This window comes from Sylvia atricapilla, chromosome 18 (genome assembly GCF_009819655.1).
Source record: "Sylvia atricapilla isolate bSylAtr1 chromosome 18, bSylAtr1.pri, whole genome shotgun sequence".
Taxonomy (NCBI): domain Eukaryota; kingdom Metazoa; phylum Chordata; class Aves; order Passeriformes; family Sylviidae; genus Sylvia; species Sylvia atricapilla.
In genome coordinates, this window is record NC_089157.1 from 4460594 (window position 1) to 4483306 (window position 22713).

Genomic DNA, 22713 nt, shown 5'->3' on the forward strand with positions numbered 1-22713 from the left:
GTAGCTCTGTCCTTGGGTCAGCTGTTGAGTAGCTGCTGCTGGGAGAGAGCACAGAATGGAAGTGCAGAAAGAAACTTGTTTTCTGAATGTAGGCAAAAGTGCCTGGGGAAAGGAAACTGCAGTTCACATCTTACAAGGATCAGAACAAGGATTTGAAGATTCCTTCACTTTGCTGGCAGTGGCTGAAGCTGTGATTTGTATTTTCCTCATATACTCAAAAACCAGTGTTTGCTTTGATATCTAGGTAATTCTGAGGCCTTCCTCAGTGGTGTGTAGGAGCAGTGTGGGGAGAAGCAGAGCAGTGCACCCACACAAGATGATTCTTTTCCATCCCCTTGCAGGTGGGAGAAGGAGACGCTGAACTGGAACGCGGCGTCGGAGGCTTTTCCTCGCATCACGCAGCTGCTGGGGCTGCCAGCCTACCAGTACCACGTGCTGCTGGGGCTCTCCGTGTCTGTGGGGGGACTGACTGAGACCACGGTGAGGGCACCACTCTGCTTCTGGGCCTGCTGGGCTCCCTGCCTTTGCTTTGAGAAGGGTCATTATCCCGACGTGCTGAGCGCACAGGGAGTGAGGAGTGAGGGCGCTTTGTTTCTCCTCTCCTGGCCTGGCATGAGCTGAGAGTCCATCCCCACAAACCCCAGCCCTGTGCTGACTCTCCCAGCTGGGATCAGAGTGCAAGGGGATTGCTCTTCTCAAATGAGCTGAAAGCCACTTCATTTGTATTAATTGTTACTTGTCTGTTGGTGTTGCCAGTTGCACAGGATTCTTTTTTTTAATTATTTTTGATACATTTTCTACTAAAATACCAGTGAAATGGCAGAAGTTCCGTTACCAAGAAATATCATTCAAATGTCTGTCTCAGTCCCCTGAGCTTTTCAATCCTTATTTCATTCTTCTGGCATGAACAATCTCTTTATCACTGGCTTTGGCAGTCTACTATGCTGCCAATTTTTTCCCTACTTTCTTATCATTTTAGTGTATCCTTCTGTCCTTATATTGGTAGTTTCAGAATCCTTAGTTTCCAGATATTTGGCTTATAATGTTTTTTGATTTGTTGTAGTCAAAGATGTAAAACACAAGAAGACAATTTCAGGGGTAAGGACATGGTTCAGTATAAAACCACAGAGAAATATCAAACCAGTAACAGAATATTTGGGACTGTCAGTTAAGTCTTTAAATCCCACTGGTCCTGTAACATGAGGAGTAGGAGGAGGCTGTGAGTCAGCACCCCAACAGTGGTTAAGAGTGTTTCTAATTAAGATTTCCATCTCAAATTAAGAAAACTGGTAGAAAAGTGAAAAGTACTGGAAAACAGCTTTTGTGGAGTGGGAACAGCTCCTGCCGGGTCACACACAGGAAGGAGGAGTTAAAATCACCTGGAGCTTGTCTCCCATGGCTTCCCCTTGTCAGTCACAGTGGTGGTTTTTGGTCTGGTGCTGTGGGTTCTGCTCGTGGGATCAAGAGATGTCTGTGAGCCTTTGGGTCTGGTGGAGCAGAGTATTCTTATTCCCTCTGTGTGCAGTCTCTTGTATTTAAACCAATTCTGAGCATTTAAATGTTTCTAAAATGGCAACTAATTAGATGAAAATGGCTATTTTAAAACTTTGAAAACATGTGTGTGTTGGTTTGTGACAGTAATTATCAGATAGACAATGTAACTCTTAACAGATTTCTTTAATAGCAAACATGCACATGAAATTCAACTTTCAGTCAAACACAGTTAATTATAGGAGGCTCCACCAAAACCAAAGTTATTTGTCTAAGTATAAAAAGGAGGAAAGTTTTGGAGAAACAGACATTCTGGCTGCTAGCTGGGGTCAGAGGAAAATTCTTATTCATTTTTTTTTTTAAAGCCCTGGTTACATTTAGTTGTGAAAAGTTGGAACAGTTCACAGTTACATCCATCTCCCTGCCCTTGTTACCATCTGCCAGTGTGTTAAGGGAAACCTGCAGTGTTCTCAAACTGTGATTGTGAAATGTTAACTTTCCTGTGATCCTCCAGTTTTCTGTAACACTAAAGGCTTGTTCTGGCTAAAATATTCTCGAGGGTTTTAGGAAGAAGATGACCTAATTCTGTCTTGAGTCAGTTAGAAAGGCACGGGAGGGCACTTACACTTGGGAGTGTGTGTGTGGTGAATTACTTTTAATATCTAAAATGTGATATAGAAATGAAAATTGATGTGTTCTACAATGACTGGTATTCAAACTAACTCTGTCAAAGCCTGTTGCATTCTTTGCTCAATACCCAGAGACTGATTTAAAACACCGATAGAAAATTTTAAGAACAACCCTATTAAATCCATATGAAAGAAGCAGCTTTCTAAAATCTTGGATGGAGGAAAAGGATTATTGGAATATGTGCTCTTGCAGTAATGTGTGTGTTCTTGTGACTGTCTTCCCTGTCTCACTTCAAAAACATCTGTGCACATACACACATGGACGTGGAAGTCAGAAAGAAGATTCTTGTATATACTGCGAGATAATCTGAGTTCAAATGTCAGTTTGTCTTTTAGTCATCTCAGGGAATTAACAGGAGAAAGGCTCTCTTGTAATTCCGTGGTCAGTGGCAGTTTGGCTGCAGCTAAAATTGCTCTGCAGTATATTTAGCAAGAGTAGTTCTTTGTTTGGCTTTTTAAAGAGATTTTCTGGAATGAGCCGTGTGGGGTCTCTGAAGTGTTTTGGTGGCAGTGGGGCTGCTGGAAGAATTGTAGCTCCAGCATTGGAAATAATCTGGGAAAACAGAAGATGTCATTCCCTGTGGGATTTGGCACTCTGCTCCATCACCATGGTTCAAAGGGCACTTTCTCTGTGTAAAAGAATCTTCTAATTATACATCTGGCCCACAGTGATGCATATTTCTTATGGCTGCATAAAACCCCTCAGTCTGTGGAGATCAGATGTACAATGCTGGTCTTTCTCCAGTGCACAAACCCTGCAGTTGCAGGGGTCAGGATATAATTTTGATATAATTTCATTATTGTTGAACTACATCACATTCAATTTTTTTTTTTTGAAGCACTGAATGTCCCGTGATTTCCCCTCCCCACTATAGAGTGAAAATTGCATTTTAAAATGGTCTAGATATTGTAAGTAAAGCCTTTAAAACAAAAAAAGAAAAAAGAAACAACGTATTCTGAACTCTTTAAGTTCCTGCTAGGCAGTACCAGGGCTGTACTGATCTCACAAACAAAAATATTGGGATGTTAGTAGATGATATTCTAAAGCATCTGGTTACTGGGACAAATTGTATGCAAATCAATGCATATTTGGTGGAAGAAACAGGCCCCAAATCCTCTTTTTTGGCTGAGAGTTTGGCTCAAGAGCAAAATACACTTGAGAATGATTCCAGGCATTCTTTTCTTACAGAAAAAAAAAATAGTGTGAATTATGATATTCCTACTTTATGTAAGGTATCAGTGCTGCAAAGTGCAAACCAGAGCCCCTGGATGTGGATCAGGTGTCTCAATCACTGATGGGTACTGAGATTTTGGATGTAACAGATGCTCTGTTACAAACTGGATGCCTTAGTTCACTCTTTTTGACCATACCAGTCTGCCTGTGGCCTCAAAACTGATTTTAGGACTCTAAATAACCTGCAAATAACCTGTTTTGCCAAGCTGGCTGGGAACAGTTGCACGAAGGTTTGTAGAAATCACACCAGGCACCTGCCCAGAGCTGCCAGTGCTGGAGCTGAGTTCTCATCCTTGTGCCCTGTTTCAGGAGGTTAAATCTTGGTTTCTCATCAGGTGAGGGGTTCCTTTGAGCACTGTTCTCTGCACTGTGCATCTCCTGCTGCTGCAGGATCTTCTCTTGGCTTCAGTGTTGGGGGGTCGTGCCTAGGCAAACCCTGTTTTTGCTGTTTCATAAGAACAAGGTCATTCTCAGACCTCCTCTTAAATTTGTATCCAAAGTTGTCCCAGTTCCAGCCCATTAACCTCCTAATTTCCTTTCCCAGTCCTTGTGGAACCCCAGGGAAAGGTAAATGTCCCACGTTTGATGTAGTGTGAATTTGTGTTCTGCATAGACCAGGAAGACATTTGGAAATATTCCTCTCTGCAAATACTCAGGAGCAGTTAAGATTACAGCTCAGATACTGAGGTTGGGACAAAAGGAGTTCACCTGAGGAGGAAATAAGGATTTAACCTGCTCATGTCATGTTGTTATGCTGGAGTTTCTGCCAGTATTGGGGAAATGCCTCATTTTTCAATCTCCCAAGCAGTTACATGATGGATTATCCACACCTGTACTTTTGTATTGTTAATTCCTTGTGCTGTCCTCATTCTCCAGTGTTTCTGATATCCTGCTGCTCTGCCTTGTTCTTACACACCCCACCTGGAGCTGTGCTTGTTGCCCTTTACATTCATGCCCTTTCTTGCCTTTTCAAGTCGTTTGGATCTGCAGAGAAAACACTGAATCGTTCAGCTTCCTTAAAAAAAAAAAAAAAAAGGTGTGAGATCTCTGAGGTAGTTTAAGAGACAAAAGGAATAGGAGAGAAAATGACACCACCTAAGATTTTTTTTCTGAGATGGGATTTCTTCTCCTTGGGGTTGATTTCTGCTCTTGGAAGGTGTTAGGACAAAATATTTCTCCTTTGTTTGTAGTAGTCTTAAATACACAGATGTTTTAAAGGATAGTATATCATGATTAGGCAGGTTTTGAATTTTCAGGAAATCTGTCTTACAGTTGTGTATCCTGTGAAGCCCTTTCAGTGTCAGGGCCCAGTTTATACTGGGCACACTGGGACACACAGCAGTGTTGCTTTTGGAGTGTGAAAGAACCACACTGGGTTCAGTTCAGTGTAGCTGCCTTGTACAGATTTTACTGACATTTGGCTGTCATTCTAAAACTCAGAATAACTGAGTAATTTCTCCAAATTGCTTGATCTTTTAAAAGAAATATTTCTGCTCCTATGCTGCCCTGGATGTTTCAAACAAAGTGTTAAGGTTCCAGACTCTTCTGCTTCCGAGGTTTGCTGGGCTGTGCTGTTTGCAGGCTAAAGCTTTGGGAAAATAGTTCAGAGTTTTGAGCCAACAAAATGTTTCTTGGTCTTGGGTGCTGATGCACCCGTAAGTGTTACTGATATGAGCTTTGTTAGATAAAATGTTTAAATAGAGATTCCTCTCATTTGCTTTTGGGAAGACACTTGTGACCTTTCTCATCCTCATCCAATATTTTATTTTCTTTCCTTGATGCAATGGTCAGGCCTGTGAGGAAAAGGGGATTCCCAGAGAGGCTGTGCCTGCTCCCTTCCCACAGCAGGTCCCTGAGGGAGCAGCTGGCCTGTAATGGCACAGTTTGATCCTGGAATTTGATCCATGATCCTGGAGATCATGGAGTCAGGGAGTGGTTCTGGAAGGGACCTTAAAACTCATCCTTTTCCACCCCCTGCCATGGGCAGGGACACCTCCCACTGTCCCAGGTTGCTCCAAGCCCTGTCCAGCCTGGCCTTGGGCACTGCCAGGGATCCAGGGGCAGCCACAGCTGCTCTGGGCACCCTGTGCCAGCCCTGCCCACCCTGCCAGGGAGGAATTCCTTCCCAATATCCATCTGAACTGTGGGGAGCTGAGTGATGCTGCAGCCTGTGATGGTTGATGGCTGGTGGACTGTGCCCAGCTGAGCCTTGAGCAGCAGCCTGGCCCCTCCTCTGCCATCTTGCTGAGCTGCCTGATCAGATTAATGCAGTTAAACCCACAGTCAGTGGTTTTTTCTGAGCTCTGTGTAATTTCTAACCTGATTGTGCTGGTGGTTTGTGTGGCTCGTCTGCACAGTTCAGTTCCATCAGCTGTTTAATAAACACTGCTGGGTGAAGTCCTGGGGTGCTCCTGCAGAGTCAGAACAGTGTCATTATCTGAAATGAAGCAGCATAATCACAGTGGTTTGAGGATATTTTATTTTGAGAGAAAGAAAACAACGAGCCTTTAATGTGGTCTTCTGTCCTGCAGTGGCAAACTTAAAAAGGAAAAACAACCCAAAAAACAACTTTCCTTGAAAATGAATTAGTGCAGGTGAAATAGCCATGGTCCTGTTGGTATTGTTACTGATTTTTGCACGTGGCTGCTGCTGAAGGAGTGATCCCAGTGCAGCTCCAGGACAGTCCTGGAGCCCCTGTTTGTGTCTGGCACTGCCTTTTCCTTGTCCTTCACTGGAGGTTTGTTGGAACCCTGGAGGCTGAAAATTTCAGGCTTTCTGTGTTAAAAGGTGCTGGCCCTCAGGCAGGCACCACATTTGACCTGAGGCCATGGAACAGGCTCCCAAAATTGAGTGATGGCACTGGGGATGTGGGTGTGGAGTTTGAATTGTGTGATCTCACAGGGGGAAAAACTTAGATTTAAGATTTTAGTGTGTAGTAATACATGTGAGTCAAGATGGAGGACTGTGGGCATTGTCTGGGTCCTTCTTCCTGGGTTTGGGTGGTTTTCTGTAACTGGGTCAGAAATGTCTGCATTGGGCCTTGGGTGATCATTATTGGGTCAGAAATATAAATAATACAGGTGTCACCTCGTTATTGGGTAATTATCTCTTAAATAACCTTGGAAAGAGTTAGAAGTTCTCCATTTTACCTCATTTCTCTAATTGGCTAGTTAGAGCTCATGGCTTATGAGTCTGTAAATAGATAAGAAATAATAAACACCAAGTCCAAATTCAAAACCCACGTTTCCCATGTCTTAATCCTGCCCTTGGCAAGGGAGAAAGGAAGCCAGAAGCTTCACAGAGGTTCTTTCTGTTGCAGCTCAGATACTCTGCCCAGAGCCTGTTTGACTACATGAAGAAAATCCAGAGTGACCCCAGTGCTCTGGAGGGGTTTTGTGAGACGCTGCTCAAGGTCTTTGAGGACAACCTGCGCAATGACCGGTAATGGGCTGCCTTGGCTTTTTTCCCTTCAACAGAATTCCCGTGTGTGCCACATCCAGTGGATGTCCAAGGCACATGCATTTGATTTTAGGAGCTGTTTGGTACAGCAGGACCTGTGGTAAAATATATAACCAAGGAGTGATGGCAAAATATTTTGTGTATTCAAGTTTTTAAATCGTAGAATGGGTTGGGTCACAGGGAACTCAAAGCTCATCCCATTCCAATCCCCTGCCATGGGCAGGGACACCTTCCACTAGCCCAGGGTGCTCCAAGCCCCATCCAATATGGCCTTGGACATTTCCAGGGATGAGGCAACCACAGCTTCTCTGGGCACCTTGTGCCAGGGCCTCCCACCCTCACAGGGAAGAATTTCCTATCTAAACCTACTTGCTTTCAGTTTGAAGCCATCCCCCCTTGTTCTGTCACTGTTGTATTTTTGTTTGTTTCTTGTCTCTGTTGTTGGAAACATGGCCATGGTTATTCCAGGTGACATGTGTTGGTTCATTTAGTGCTGTAACTTCTGATGCAGTCTGTGGAATACATTGTTTATATTCTAGAAAACAGATTAATATTTTCTGATACTCTCCATGTGGTTTTGGGACCCTGCAAATGTAAAGCAGGCATTTTGTTTGTTAGGTTTTTTTCCTTTTGCACGGGAGGGAATTCCCCATTCAGCCAACACACACAAGGTACTGAGCAACTCTCCTCTGTTTAAATCAGAGTTCTCATTTGCCTGTGTGTAGCTATGTAGGAAGCTTCCTTCTTTGCTTCTGATTAAAAATAGTATCTATCTGCATGTCAAGAAGTGTATTTACCTTGTTGAATAATTTTCTTTCCTCAGGGTGTCTGTACCTCTCCTGACAATGCTGGACCAGATGCTGGCCAATGGCTGTTTTGATATATTCACTGAGCAAGAGAAGTAAGTTGCTGGAAGTCTCTGGGGTTTGTTTCCCACTGTGCAGCAGGGCTCTGCAGTCTTGCCCTGGCTGCTGCTGGCTGTTGCTCTGGGGGTGCACAGGGCTCCAAGTGAGTCTATATTGCAATGCTTTAACTTCCCTGAAGTGGGACAAACAGCCTTGAAAGGGTCTGGATAAAATCCTTGACTCCCATGTCCGTGTAGAAGTTTGTTACTTGTTCATTGTCTGACAGCCAGGGCATTAATCAAATGCAGTTTGCATGTTTCACCTGGCATTCTTGGACCAGTATCAGATCCATTCTTTCATTTTCCAGCTTCCTAAATCCCTGCTGGTTGGAGCCCATTCCTTGCTGTACTGGGAGCCTTGAGCACTGGCAGTGTCCTGTGTGGTGCTGCAGAACCCTCTGTGCCTGCAGGCTGTGGCTCCCCCAGTCCCTCTGCTTTGGTGAATGTGACTATCTCCAAAGATGCTAATTAATATTCTAACGAGAATAATAAAAAAGGCATGTTGCAGCTCTTCCACCCTGAGCTCTTGTGGAAAGTGTTCAGTTTAGGAACAGATAAACGTGAGTGAGATATTCCAGTGTGAAATCATGGGGTTTTGCAGATGTTTCAGAAAAGATTTTAATTTCAGTAATATTAAAATCTATTCCACAAGCTCTCCCAGGCAGCATCTTGGCACATCTGCAGGTATTTACAGAATTGTGCAGCACAGATCCTGCAAGCACAGATACTGGATCAGGAGCTTGTTGATTCAAGAATTGCTCACAGCAGATAAATCTGAAAAGCCTTCCTCAGACTGAAAGTTTTGATTGAGCCCACTCTTGAAGGGTGGTTTTAGATAATATTTCTTAAATTGCATTTGGCAGTCCCTGTTTGAATGGGCATTTAAAGTGAGTCAAAGACAGATGGAGTGACTATTACTTGTTCAGTTTGGTAATCATGCCAGTGATCTGGGGCTTCCACACAAGTTCCAGTCATCTCTGCTGGGGAAGGTGAGAGATTATGGGTGGAAATTGCAGTCCAAGTCTTGTCTCCCAGGTCACTGAACAGAAACCAAGTGGTAGCAGCAATGCCTTTGCTGTGTGAATGACTCAGCCTCAACCCTGTGGTGCCATTGTGATGCTTTGTGTAAAAGACCTGAAATAAAATCCAGGGCTATTATGGGGGGGAAAGATTTTGAAGCTGATCCAGTTATATTTGCCTCCAGTTTGATGATGAAACCAAAAAAGATTAATAATGAAGCAGCCAAGTGGATCGTGCTCATGTCAAGGCAGTGAAATGCTGGCCTGGAGTGCAGAACTTGTTACCATGCAGAGCCCAGGAAGGGCAGAGCAGTGGGGAGTTGGGAGACAGTTAAAAGATGGAGAGTTTAATTCCTGCATGTGTCAGATTTTGGGAGTGTAGGTGCTTCCTGATGCAGAGCTGACCATGGGTGAGTTTCTGTGGGTACTTCACAGGGAGCCAGGTGAATACCCAGGGCTCTGCCATGCTCTGAGTGTGGGTCAGCACACAGTGGGTGAGCCCAAAACTCCATTTTATTTTCATTTTCATTCCAATTCCATTTCAACGTTTGCATTTTGTTACTCTGGGAAGTCCTTTGGCTGTAGTTAGGGATGGATCCACGGATCCTGGCTCCAAGGCCTGCCTGCCCCTGCTGTTAGATGCCACCTACTCCTTTTTGAACAGAAAGTCTGAGTTGGGGTCTGATCTCTGGAATGGAACCATTTCCTGCCTTCCCAGAGCAGCCTCCATAAAGATGTGTAAGATCCCAGGGTGGGTGGGAAAATGTAGGCACTGCTTGGTGCCAGGGAAAGGCCACATGTGCCTGAAGTGTCAGGAGGTTTTGTGTAGAGTGTGCCTGAAATACCAGCTGAGATACGTGAGATTGATGCTTGTATTTTTCCTTGGGATGTTCAGCTCCCGTTTCATTTCCTTCCCTCATTATTTTTTTTACCATGTTGGGCTGAATGGAGTTTCCAGCAAGGGAATTGGCATGTAGGATGTCTGGCATCAGGATTATACCTAAACCAGCTGCCAAATAGGCAACTGTTGCATTGTAAAAAGTGTTTGCAAATGCATTTTGTAGTATGAAATGGAAACTGTGAGCTCTCCCACACATTTGTTTTCTAATAAAACATCAGCAGTCCAGAATGGGTAATATCCAACAGTGCTTAATTTAACCAGGATTAGCAGCAGGATCAGTTTGACCTTTGTGAATGCTCCAGTTAAAACCAGTTGCCACAGGGTGTCACTCCTGCCTTGCACAGGTGGAACCCACCAGGCATTTTCCTGCCTTTTCACACTCTGTAGCTCTTACAGTTTAGAATGTAAAGCTGAACATTTCTGGTGTGGTTCTGCAGCTGAATCTCTGTGAGGTTGGTGTGTGATCTCTGTGCAGAAGGGCGAGTGAGCCCTGGCTGTTCCTGCTGCACTGTCGTGGGTTGGATGCTCGTGCTCAAGGGAGGTGCATTGACCATGTGTGGAACTGGCCACAGGGATGGGGAGTGTGGGGTGAATACCTGTCCTGTGGGCCTGGGAATGAACCAGCTTTAGTGTCACCAGGGTCATCCAAAGGCTTTCAGATCTGGCTCCTCTGTTGTGCTTGGCTTAGGGAAAAGAACAGCTGTTAGGAACATTCCAGGCTGTTATTTCCTACCTGTCCTAAGGTGACATAAACCTGCTTGTCCAGCACAAGAGGTTCCCCCTCCCTGGTGCTGCCAAGAGTGCTTTGTTTCACTGCACCATGAATGGAGAACTGCTCTGGGTGAGAAGTGCCCTTCTCCCTCTCAGCTTGAGAGGTTTCCTCAGCATCACAAGTTGTGCCAAACTAAGAAGGGAAGGGAGGGAAGTGTATTTCTCCTGACAGCAGGGCAGGTGTGTGCTGCAGCATCAGCAAACAGGGCAGCAGAGCCCTCAGCCCTGTGATCACACAGCCCAAACCCTCCTGATTCCATCCCTGGGCAGTTTGTGGAGCTGCTCCTGTGACAGTGCAGGGAGTGTTTGTGGGCTGGGCACTGCTGGAGGCAGTGGGCACACCTCAGAGCAGAGCTCACAAATAGAGCAGCACAGGCTGGGCTGCTGTGAGCTCACCAGAGGCTGCTCTTAAAGCTCAGAGGTGCCTGGCAGCTCCCTGCTGCTGCTGGGACACTTAAGGACAGGCAGGACAAAGGAGTCACTGGTCACAGCTGCTGTGGCTGCAGGGCCCTGCTGCTCCAGTGGGTGAGGGATGCCCAGAGCCCTGGGGATTGCTGGCTCCTTGGAAGTGTGGTAAGATGGGTCTAATACCCAGTGCCTTGTAACAGAACAATGTCAATTCAGGATCTAGTGCTCTCTGGGGTAGGAAGTGGCATTTCTCTCTCTTACATGTGTGTAGTTTACACATCCAAAAGAAGCACCCATGTATTCTCTCTGTTTTTTTCTGGTGATCTTGCAGAAAGAAAAGAAAGTTTAAGAAATAAGGTCTGTGTCCCCACTGAAGTCCAGCTGATAATCTCCATGTATCCATGCTCCCTGGATTGTTCTTAAGCAGTTTTACTGCTCTTGCCTGACCAGCAGAGAGCTGGCAGTGCCTGGTGGCAGTTCCACCCTGCAATGCCAGTGGCACTGCTGAGACCCAGCTCACCTGGAGGTGACGCCAGCACCTCTGGCAGTGCCACATGTGCCCAGTTCAGAGAATGCAAGGAGAACTTCAGACTGGTTCCTTTTCCCCAGTGCTGATGCTGGCACGGTGCCCACACAGGAGAAGGAATTTTCTCAATTTCCTTTACAGAGGCCAAGCTATTTGAGTCATTTGAGATCACACATAGGTTAGGTTTGGTTATTGCAAATGTGGAATTGGCAACCAACAGAAAGGAAAGTGCATCTGTTTTAAACACAAAACGCTGCTCATGAGGTTCCATGTTTTAAATTTATTCCAGATGTCCCAATTGGTCTCTTTGTTGCTCCACTTCTCAGCGATGTCCCTGTTGTTGAACCAGTTTAAATCTCACCTAATTCACTGCACTGCCTGGCCTGTGCTGAGCCAGGCATTGCACTGCAGGGATTGTAATTAGCTGGGTCTTTGTGTAATTGGGGCGGGAGGAGGAGAAATTCCATCAAGGTAAGCAAAAACATCCCTCAGCATCCAGAGAGCTCTTCCCTCACCCACCCAGACAAATCCCTTAGACACACATGAACTCATTTGTGCAGAGGATTGTTGTGTCCACCATGTGTAGAATTCTTGACCTCAGTTTACCATGGTTTGTTGTTCAGGGGTTTTTTAGCAGGTCACTATTTGCCAGTACATGCCAGGATTTTGTTACAAATTTTTAAAAAGTCATTAAAAGCCACTAACTCTTGTCTGGAAAACTCTATAAAGAGCAAGGCACATTACCTTAACAAAACATCTTGGCACTCCTATAAACATCTTATTTTAAATGTTCTGCCCTTCAACAGATGACAGTACCCAGCTTTCTTCAGTAGTTTTTATCCACAGCTTTGAATTGTGGTAGCAGAAAATGAATGGTACTATTTTTGCTTTCTGCTTTTCACACATTATGCGGTGAGGTTTCCAAAATATGCAGCCTATAAGTTATTGTGCTCACCAGACAAATATGAAATAGTTTCTTTTGCATCTATGGCACTTCAGCCTCGAGTGTGGCAAGTAAAAGATTAAATAATTTGAACTGAAATAAAAGCATCAGTCCCTCTTTCCTTCTCTTTGATAGATCCTTGGAATAACTAACAGTACTTGTGTTTGTACGAGTGTCTGGGAAAGAGCTGTGAGAATCACGTTTCCCAGACTGTGTGGAAAAAGAAAAGAATTTGCTAAATATATTTAAAGATGGCTTCATGGCCTGTACACGTAATAGAACTGGGAGCCCTGTGTTTAATTACGTTGTCTGGAATCACTGAAGGAATTTAGGCTGTGAAATGGTGGGGTAGTTAAGAACAACATTCATCGCCTTTTATGTGAAGGTTGGTTGGAGACCTTAGGGAATGACCATGGTGTTACCCAGACTGTTATTTGGCCACAGGATAATGTAATTCTGACAGTATTTCTGATTGTTCTGTTTAAACACAGGCCATGGCAAGCCAGTTATCCTGCATGGACTGAACCTGTTTGGCTAAAAGGAGTTCTCTCCTCAGCACACACATAATAGCAGTGTAAATAATTAATAATAATTTCTTCCCTCTCTTGTTAAAAAATTAAAGGCCCAGGAATGTGGTGGCCAAACTCTCCTGAGCTGGAAGGGGAGGCACAAACCACCCTGCAGTGTGTCTTGCCTTGCCTTGGAATGTTAGTTTGGCATCCTGACAATCATCAGATGTCTTTGAAATTCTGCTGAAACCTACTGCTCATCTTTTTTTCCTTTCCCATTTTCAGCCATCCCTTCCCAGTGAAGTTGTTCACCCTCTGTAAAGAAGAGATCAAAAGGTCCAAAGACATCCGGAAGCTTCGCTCCAGCATAGGAGTGTGAGTTAATGAAATCAGTCTTTTCTCCTGGAAAGTGAAAGACATTTAACTTGCCAGATGTAACAGGTCTGGCTCATGTGGAGTTCCAATGGAAAATACACACAGATGCATGGGATGGAAGGTTGTGAGAGTCTCATAGTCCTGGATGGTTGAAGTGAAACATGATCTGATAGTTGAACAAGTTTGAGAATTTTTATGCTTAAAAGCTAAAGATGCTTAAAGGGAATCATTTGCTTTTTCTTTGTAGAGAGCACAGATTCCCCATCCCACCTTTTTCCCAATGTCAATCTTCATCCTAGTCCTCAAAATGTGTTTGTGCACTTAAAACACAAGATCTGTTTTTTTCTGATGTTTTCTAGATTTTGTGGCCTGATTCAATTTCAAGGAGACATGAGAGAGAAAGTTTTCTTCCAGTTGTTTCTCCTCCTTTGCCATCCCTTTCCTGTAGTAAGTACTGAAGACTTTGCACATTATCAGCTCCATTCTTTGCAATACTTAAATGAAAAATAATTCAAAATCTATTAAATCAGCATTGTCTTTAGCAGATATTGATGTATAGAACAGGCTTTATTTCTCCAGGATCTGCCCTCTGACCCAGGGCTGCCTGCCATGTACCTGGCTGTGCCACACGTGCTGCCCTTCCACCTCCTTTCTTACTGGTTAAACTGGGAGCAATGCAGGTGCTCAGCCATTTGTTTCTGGGAAGACCTGTTCACCCTTTAGTGCTGAAAGCTCCAACCAGATAAGTCACTCTCAGTTCTGTGACATTTCTGAGAGCAGCAACACTGGAGTAGGGCTGGATCAAGAAAAAGAAACATCTTTTATCAGGTGTGACAAAAGCAGTGCAGTGCAGGAAGGTTTAGCAGACTTTTTGCCTTTTTCCCGTAACTGACAGGACACAAAAATCTGAGTATGTACAAGAGATCTTATGTGTGATGGTATTATTTTAGTCCTTTAAAATCAAGGAAGGTTTGGAATAAGGTTTTTTTCGTGGCACAAACCTGGGAGCCCTGACCCTGCAAAGTTTGGTACTTCAGGTTTCTACTCCATTTCCATTTTGTGTGTACTTGCTCCATGAGGAATCCTTTGCAGGAGGGGCACAGTGTGAGAAATAGAGAGAGATCATTTCAGTTCTGTGGTTTATCGGTGTTTTTACATCACAAATGTGTTTTATTTTTACAGAGAGTCAGTTTGATTTGTGTCCAGAAATAACCCTGTCATTCCTTTGGCAAAGTTGGGCCAATCTCACATGTTTGAATTCCTGCCCTGGGAGGGACAGTGGTGTGGCCTTCTAAATGGGAAATTCTGCACTGAGGGTAGGAGCAGGAATTCCCTGAGGTGCTGGGCTGGAATTCCCTGAGGTGGAATTCCCTGAGGTGCAGACATGAGGCCCCTTCCTGCAGGAAATCCCTGTCAGAGGCAGGAGTGCACTCGGTGTCCAGCAGAACACGGCAGCAGGCAGTGGAGGGAGCAGCAGCAGTAACAGCTCCGGGCCCTTCCCTGTGCATCAGAGCATCCAAAGGATGGGGAAGAGCCTTGAGGGGAGGCCAGGACAGGAGCAGCTGAGGGCACTTGTTGTGTTCAGCTGGAGGAGACTGAGGGGAGAGCTTATTGCAGCTGCAGCTTCCTCCTGAGAGGAAGGGGAGGAGCAGACACTGATCTCTGCTCTGTGGTCAGCACTTCAGAGGTAACCTCTGATAAGCAAAAAGAAATATGCTAGTATTGTGAGAGACTTTAAATTTTGCTGGTGTGCCTTTGTGCAGAAAACTTGTAAGGCTGTTTTGTTAGATAAAAAATACACATTATAGTAGAGCTGTGTAGTGCAAGGTAGTTAATAAGGGGCAGAGTTGAGAGTTTCTTTGTGGTTGTACTGAGTGGGGGAATTGTAGGAAACATTAAAGGTGAGGAGGCTTTCAGAAAGCTGTGGAAGCAGACCCCAGAAACAGAAGCGCTTAGAATTAGCTGCAACTGCAAAGTTTGAAAGTAGGAAAAGCTACAATAGTGTGGCAAGCAAGGACATGAACAATAATCCGAGTCTTAGGTTTGGCTAGGATAGATCTTAAGGACTGCAGAGAAATATGCTTAGCAAGACAGTAGGAAGTTGTAAGCTTACTAATGAAATATTGTGTATTGTCAATAGAAAGCATCCAAGCAAGCACTGTACCACTGGGCTTGGGGAGTGGCCTGAGGTTGTGTCAGGGGAGGTTTGGGTTGGATTTCAGGGCAAGGCTCTTCCCCCAGAGGGTGCTGGGGCACTGCCCAGGCTCCCCAGGGAATGGGCACTGAGGCTGCTGTGGCCACCACTGCTGGTGCTGCCCGGGCTGTGCCTGTGGGGATGGTGCTGGGCTGGATGCCCCCCGTGTGTGACCCCAGCCCCTGTGGCTGTGCCGTGGCACTGCTGACCCTGCCCCTCCCCGCAGATCCGCAAGACGACGGCCAGCCAGGTGTACGAGACGCTGCTCACCTACGGCGACGTGGTGGCCCCAGCCATGGTGGAGCAGGCCATGGCCATCCTCAGTGACACCAACTGGTGAGTGCACTGCTGCCCCAAACAGCCCCTGCACTTCACACAACCCGGTGCCCTGGAAAGCTGGAAGTAGTGCCTTTGAGGGGGAGGAAGCTGTGAGGAGTGATAGCGTAGGTTCAGCTCTTTATTGCTTCCAGGCCGCTGCTGTAAGGAATTCCTCTGCTCTATAGAACTCTCCAGGATACTGCCCACTGGCAGGGGGATGGTAAAATCACCATTAGATAAAGTAAAACACCCATATTTTTCTAACAACATAAAAAGGGAGGAAATCTTGGAAGTTTTCCATGAACCAGAGACTGGGCTGTGCAAACAGTCAAACTTCGAGTGTACAGACAGTTTCTTGGCATTTATGAGCACTGGCAGGATTTAGGGAAAGGAAGGATCTCTGCAAGCTGGGAAACAACAGAATTAGCAGAACAGCTCAAATCTCCCATGAAATGTAATTACTCAACATGCTACAAGCGTTGTATTCAAGCAGAGATTTGGGATTGGAGCAGTTCAGATGTTTCCCAGGCGTAGGGTGGCATGAATTAAACAACCACTCCACAGAATGTAATTCAGATTTTTTCCCTACTCTTATCTGTACTGTTACCTTCTTCCAAGGGCAGGGGAAGAGGATCCTGTTCTTCATGAACATTATCCAGTGACTTTTAGAGCAAAGGGATCGTTCTCTGGGCACCTCTGCAGTGACAGGAGCAGGAAACAACATTTTGGATTATCCCCTTTCTGCAAATTCTAGCATTAGGCATTATCATCACCTGGGCAGGTTGATAAAAGGTTGCATGGCTGGGAGATTTGAGAAAATAAAGGATTTGAAGATAATAATTAGTTTATTTGTTTTGCTGCCTTGTTAAACATTTTTCCTTGTCACAGACCTGGGCCATGGGGCTGCTGCCCCAAACAGCAGTCACAGAGAACAGACAAATATAGAAAAATATATAATTTATTTAGTCATTATGTTAAATGGCTTTTTGTCTTCATTGACATTTCATGGAAATAATTTATCCCAGACAAGCTCAAAGAACAAATACACCTTTAGGCTGGATGACAGAGTTGCAGACTGCATGTTACACCGTTTGACTTTTATGTAGTTTCCAGTTTATTTCTGTGCTTAAGCTTAAAGAACTTCATATTTGTGAAAAGAAAACTGAGTTTATCATTAGGAGGGGTGGTTGCTGCTCTTTTTCTGAATTTTCCAGTGCAAAATTAGAACAAGAGTCTCAGGTTTGAAGGAGTGGTTACCAGCAGTTCTGCCTGTGGTTACAATTCCTTGTTTAACTGCAGTTAAGTTTAGTGGTGGAAGTGAAGTGGTTATATTAAGTGAAGTTGGTGGAAGTTTAGGATTGTGTTGGGTGTGACTCAGAGCTCCATTAGGAAACCTGCATTTAAGAGCAGATTTGCTCAGGAATTGCATAAGGAATTTGTTACCTGCCGCTGCAGCAGGACGAGCTGAGTGCTGTGTCACCAAGGGATGGTTCCAGGGCAAACACTCCCCTGGTACAGGAGAAGCAGTGGCAGTTCAGCTCTGCTCAACAACAACTCGGTTCCTACATTAAAACAAAACACTTCCCCAGAAAAAACACTCCAGAAAAACGAATATTCTGTTTTCACCCTGTCATTTTTAGGGTGTGCCTGGCTTATTCTGGCTTGCAGCAAGCCCTGAGTACCCTGCTGCACTGTGCCCATTGCTCTGAGAGGAAAGACAAAGAGCTCCTTTACTCAAAACTTGATTGTTTGATCATGGCAGTTTTGAGCTGTTTACAGAAAAAGAGATTTGAAGTTGTTGCTGAGTGTCACAGTGAGCTGCTTGTTTTCTTCAAGCTCTCCCAGTGCTAAAATAATCAGTCTAAATTCTAAACTACCCTAAGTATTAGCAGCAGGAAGCCAAATGAGAATTTGAAGGAATATGGTAATTACTGCGATACACATATTTTCCTTGTTGGGACTCCAGAGACTTTATCATACAATTGTGTCATGCAGAGTTTAAACAAATTACTCTATAAATAATACACTTCGTTTAGCCACAGGAAACTTTCCAATAGTAAATAAGATAAATTGTCCAAGGTGTGAGAAAAAAGGTTGAAGTTATTTCTAACTCGCCCTTTCCATAGAAGGGATGGGAGAGTCTTCTGTAAGTCCAATAATTTTAGAGAATAAATTAAATGATCAAAAAGGTTGTACAAGTAAGGGGTTTTTTTAAAATATAAAACTCTATAAAAGAATAGTCTTGGATGTTTTATTAGCCACTGGTTACCTGTGGCAGATCTGGTGTGTATCTGTGGTTTATCTGACTCAGGGTGGTACAGAAATGTCCATTAGTCTTCAAATGTGACACAGCACAAACTCCTGCCATTAGAAATGTGCATGAAAGGACACAGGCACTGTGATGCAGGGGGGGATGGATCACTCAGGGCGTTGTGTGATGTGTCTGAATTAACTGGGACCCACCTTTGCTCTCTCAGGGAAGCAGAGCTGCCCGTGGTGAGGGAGAGACGCAACTGCCTCTGTGACCTCCTGAAAGTGCCCAGACCCCAGCTGGTGGCCAAGGTGAGGTGGGAATGTGCTGCAGGGGGGCTTTGTTCGTGGAGGTGTCCCTGAGGATGTTCCCAGCCAGCTGCAGAACACATGGGATGGCTGGAGCTGGAGCCCCAGGCCCTTCCAGCCTCATTCCAGAGAGCATTCCAGGGTGGCAGCACCGCATTCCAGACACAGATGTGCAGCCAGTGCTCCTCTGCCCTTCCTGGGGAAAGAGAGAAGACAGGAACTTCTCCATTTCAACAGCAGGATGATGACAAGAGGTGCTGTGCAAACCACAGGATTGCAGCACTGCCTCTGTGGATGAATAGCAGACAAAACCATAAAGTGTGTGTGTGTATATATATATATTTTTATATATAAATATATATGTAATATATATTTTTAGACAGTTTGGATGTGCCCACCCAACTCAGTATTTCAGAAGGACAGAACTCTCTGCTCTGGCAGGGGTTCTGGAAGAGGGTTTTAGTGTTTTAAGGAATATGTGTTAGTGTGTATGTATAAATATTTATCTTTCTTTCAAGACTCATACTTAAGACACTATGAATACCCTTCAAAGACCTCCTGCTGCCTCCTAGCAGTTTCTTCACTCCTTTTCCAGTTTTTACCATCTGCTTTTAGTACAATTTTAAGAAACCTCAGCTAACATTTTTATAGTTCTGGAAAACAAGAGTCTGACCCTCCTGCCCAGACAAGGAGTTGTTTTTAGAGCAAAAACTGACCTGAGTGTTGCTTTTAAAGGTTTTCTAATTAAGTAAATAGAAAGCATATACTCAGAATAAGAGATCTTACAAGATGAACTCTGATCTCAAAAAACTCCTTATTTTAGTCCTTAATTATTGAAAGCTGAGAGAATACTGGTGCTTTAGGAGAAAACTGTCTCTAGGATAAACAAAATAATAAGAAATATCCAAGTACATATCCAGGTGTATGGATGGAGCTGGAGCAGGTGGGATCTGGATGTTTTGTGCTCAGTTTGGAGCTTTGCCTCTTGCTCCCCTGGACAAAAGCAAACAGTCAGTGTAACTCAGCCCAGAGCTGAGCCTGCAGCTCATGGTGCCACTGAAGAGGAGGCATTTCCTGGCTGCTTTTTTTCCCTTTAATGTTACTCAGGGAAAAATCAGGAAATAGTCAAGTAACTGAAGTATTGACCTGAATAATGACAGCCTGCTTGAAGAGCAGTGTCATTTTTTGAAAGTAATTGAATGAATGAATGATATAGCAAATATTTTACAAAAAACTAGTTTGATTAATGGCACTGAACATGGTTTCAGAGAATCAAGCTTTTGAGTGCATAAGATTCTTTACAAAAAAATTTACAAATTTATTCCTCCTGCTGAACAGTTTAAAGAAAGAAATCAACAGTAAAAATATTTTCACTTAGCTAAGTGCCACTCAAACAAAAACTCTGGAAATCACAGTGAAAGAAGTAAAAAAAAAAAAAAAAAAAAAAAAAAAATTAAATTACCAATTCAGCTCTTGAAAAGTCAGAAGAACATAATCACTCTCCAAGCCAGAATTATAGAAGAGAGAAAATAAAACCTGCTTTGTCACTTCTGAATGTTCTGAATGTCCCCAGTGCTGCTCCCAGCAGTGCCCAGCACTCAGCACAAGTGGGAGAAGCCAGAGAGGAGGCCAAGCATGGCAGGATAAAAAGGTGAATGAAGTTGGCTTCAGCTGAAATCAACACTTTCTACTCCTTTAAATTTTATACAAATAAAACTTGCTGGAGGGGAGTTCAAACCGTGGTGTTAAAAGGACTAAATGTTAAAGGTTTGTACTTTCTTTTCTGTTCAGGTTAGTTCCACGGCTGGGACAGGGCCAGGAGAGCAATGCCTGCTCCATGTGACCTTTCCTTTGTTAATTTAATCTTTGTCCTTTCTCTCTGGCAGAGCTCAGCATGAGGAAGAGCAGGCCCTGGCTGCTGGAGCTCGTGGTTCCTGTGCTGCCAGGATGGGCAGAGGCTGAGCTGTGGCATCCCAACACGCTGGATCTCAGCAGAGCTGAGCGCTGCACTGCTGGGCAGGAGAGGCAGAGCCTGTCTGAAAGCACAGATGTGCCACAGGAAGACAACCAAAATTCCTTGTTTTCTATGTTGCTGTCTGGCAGGTTCTTGTCCTGCTCTGTCACACTGACCTGCCTGGTTTGGTGTCAGTGGTTTGTACTTCCCTGACTGAATGGAGCCTGTGCTTGTACACACACCAAGAATTAAACCTGACCTGCTGCTCTGGTCTATGCAAGATTTCTTTTTCAGAGGTGAGAATGGCAGCACTCAGTGATACTGAAATCATCCCAAGCAATAAGTGTCCCTGTAGAAAAAGTCTGTCATTCCTACCTCAAACCAAACCTCCCAGGTTTCACTTCAGCTGGTGTCAAAGTCCCTCAGAACAGCTCTTTATGTAACTAATTCAGACAAATTGTTTCTGTGGTAAACTCAGTTTTGAAGAAGGTGAGTCAGCTCTTCAAGCAGCTGCCAGGAATCCAGCTCATTTCTTACCCCCTACTAAATGAAATAGCTCCAAAATTGATCTTTAGTGAGATCAGTGTGATGGGGAGGTCAAATGCCACATCATAGTGTAATTACACTGTTATTTTATGGCTGTAATTAAATCCCACTATGCCAACACTTGAACAGTGGCTGTGTGTGTCTATAGACACACCTCCACAGCTTTGAAAGGGAGGAAAAATTCAGGCAGAGGAGCTAAAACCAAACCAGTTTCTCTGCGAAGTAAATGCTGCAAACTGCAGGGTTCACTTCCAGTGCTCCAACCTGGCTGACTCAGAATCTGTTTGGTTTTGAAGACAGTACCTATAAATGAGATTATTCAATACTTCTTAAGGATTATTGCAAGCTGGACTGGGAGCTGGAATTAGTGGAGCTCAGGGCTCTTCACTGACTCTGGATCAAGTGGTTCTGAAGTCCCACTGAGCAAGGCTGACATTGGCCACGTGCTGCACACACCCCATGGAGGAGGAAATGCTCCTTCACCCACAGCTCTGTGCTCCTACACTGCCACTCAAAGGGAGCTTTCTAGAACATTCTTGAGAGGTCTGGGGTTGTACAGTTACACCTGTAGGTCCCTGCTGCAAGAGCAGCACAACCCTAAATTTAAATTAATTAAATAAAGGTTAATTAAAAAAAATTAACAGCCTGAGTATTCCAGCAGGGAAAGGTGCAGTGGAAATGGTGAGGGGCTGCCACAGGCACAGCTGTGCCTCTCACACAGCCCCGGAGCTGAGGCTGCTCCCTCTGAAGCAGCCCTGGGGAACACCAGCAGCTCTCTGGGAGCAGGGCAGGGCTCCCAGCAGGGTCTGACACAAAACTCTGCACGGGCTTTGCCTGAGGCAGCTCTGAGGCTTCCCTGTGGTAGCAGTGCTCTGCTAACCCTGTGCTTGGTGGCTGTTTAAACGAGAAACACAATTTCCCAGTCCAACTGAGTGATGTGCAACAGTAAAACTCAGCACGCAGCATTACCCTGGTGTGGCTGTGACCTCCCTTACAAAGGGCTTACTCAGCCCAGAGATTAAATTAACAAAGCACATCTGACTGTAAAGTTCTAAACCCCTGAGGAATCTGATTTTCCTGCACCCAGATACACAAGAGCAGCACACTCCAGTACAGTGCCTCACCTTGGTTTAGTTAAAGTGAAAATAGTCCATGCCTTCCTTCAGGTTCAGCGTGTCCAGGTTTGTTTCAAAGGCTCCACCTGTCAAGTCCTGCGAGGGAGGAAGAAGAAAATGAGATCAAACTCATTTCAGGTTGTAACAGGTTTGGGTTGCTGATTCTTCAGGCCACAGAAGGAAGTCCCATTTGCAGAACTAAACAAATAAAGCAAGGCTCAGGAAAGTTCCTATTCAAAAATTCAGGGTATGTTGAAAAGTCAGTGTTGAAATCAGAGTGGGGGGGATATCAGACAGCTCCTCAGCTCTGCTGTGCTGCTCTGGAGCACACAAGGGCTGCTCAGCCCAGCTCTGCTCTTGTGTTTGCTGACTCAGACATTGGCAGAAAATGGACCAAGAAAGTGAGTTGGCCAAAAGAAGTGGCTTGGGTGGATTTTGAGCCCTGATAAAGTTGTCTGGTAAAACAAGCCCTTCATCAGCAGATGAAGTTCTCTGCAGAGTTAAAGGTGTTTCCTTTTGAGCCCCAGTCAAGTTATCAGGACAGGAACTGGGTACATTTGGTCCTTGAGCAACCTCAGTGATGTCATTAAGAAAACAGGGCAGCTTCAGCATTCCTGAGCACTGGGGTCTTCCTGGAATCCTTAATTACTGATCTTAAGGAATGTCACCAAAAAAACCCCAGAATTAATGCTGACAACACCACAGGTGAGGGATAAAGCAGTTACTTGTGTTTGGGTGCCCAGAACAGCAAGGCTGAAGTTTTAACTGGGAATGTTTAGGATGGGAAGTTACAGAAAT

The 22713-nt window shown here is 44.6% G+C and overlaps 2 protein-coding genes across 4 annotated transcripts in view; one reads left to right on the forward strand and one right to left on the reverse strand.

The window, feature by feature from the left end:
• Positions 1–20525, forward strand: part of TBCD (tubulin folding cofactor D) — a 114773-nt gene extending 94248 nt beyond the window's left edge. The window contains exons 32-39 of the mRNA XM_066332116.1: positions 342–480; positions 6734–6855; positions 7697–7774; positions 13140–13229; positions 13589–13676; positions 15650–15759; positions 18219–18303; positions 20187–20525. Of these exons, the coding sequence (XP_066188213.1) occupies positions 342–480; positions 6734–6855; positions 7697–7774; positions 13140–13229; positions 13589–13676; positions 15650–15759; positions 18219–18303; positions 20187–20198 (724 nt within the window). The 3' untranslated portion in view covers positions 20199–20525. The remainder of the gene's footprint in view (positions 1–341; positions 481–6733; positions 6856–7696; positions 7775–13139; positions 13230–13588; positions 13677–15649; positions 15760–18218; positions 18304–20186) is intronic.
• Positions 20526–21919: 1394 nt separating this feature from the next.
• B3GNTL1 (UDP-GlcNAc:betaGal beta-1,3-N-acetylglucosaminyltransferase like 1) overlaps positions 21920–22713 on the reverse strand; it is a 101564-nt gene continuing 100770 nt past the window's right edge. For all 3 annotated transcript variants that reach the window (XM_066332120.1, XM_066332119.1, XM_066332118.1), the window contains one exon: positions 21920–22011. In XM_066332120.1, the coding sequence (XP_066188217.1) occupies positions 21931–22011 (81 nt within the window). In that variant the 3' untranslated portion in view covers positions 21920–21930. The remainder of the gene's footprint in view (positions 22012–22713) is intronic.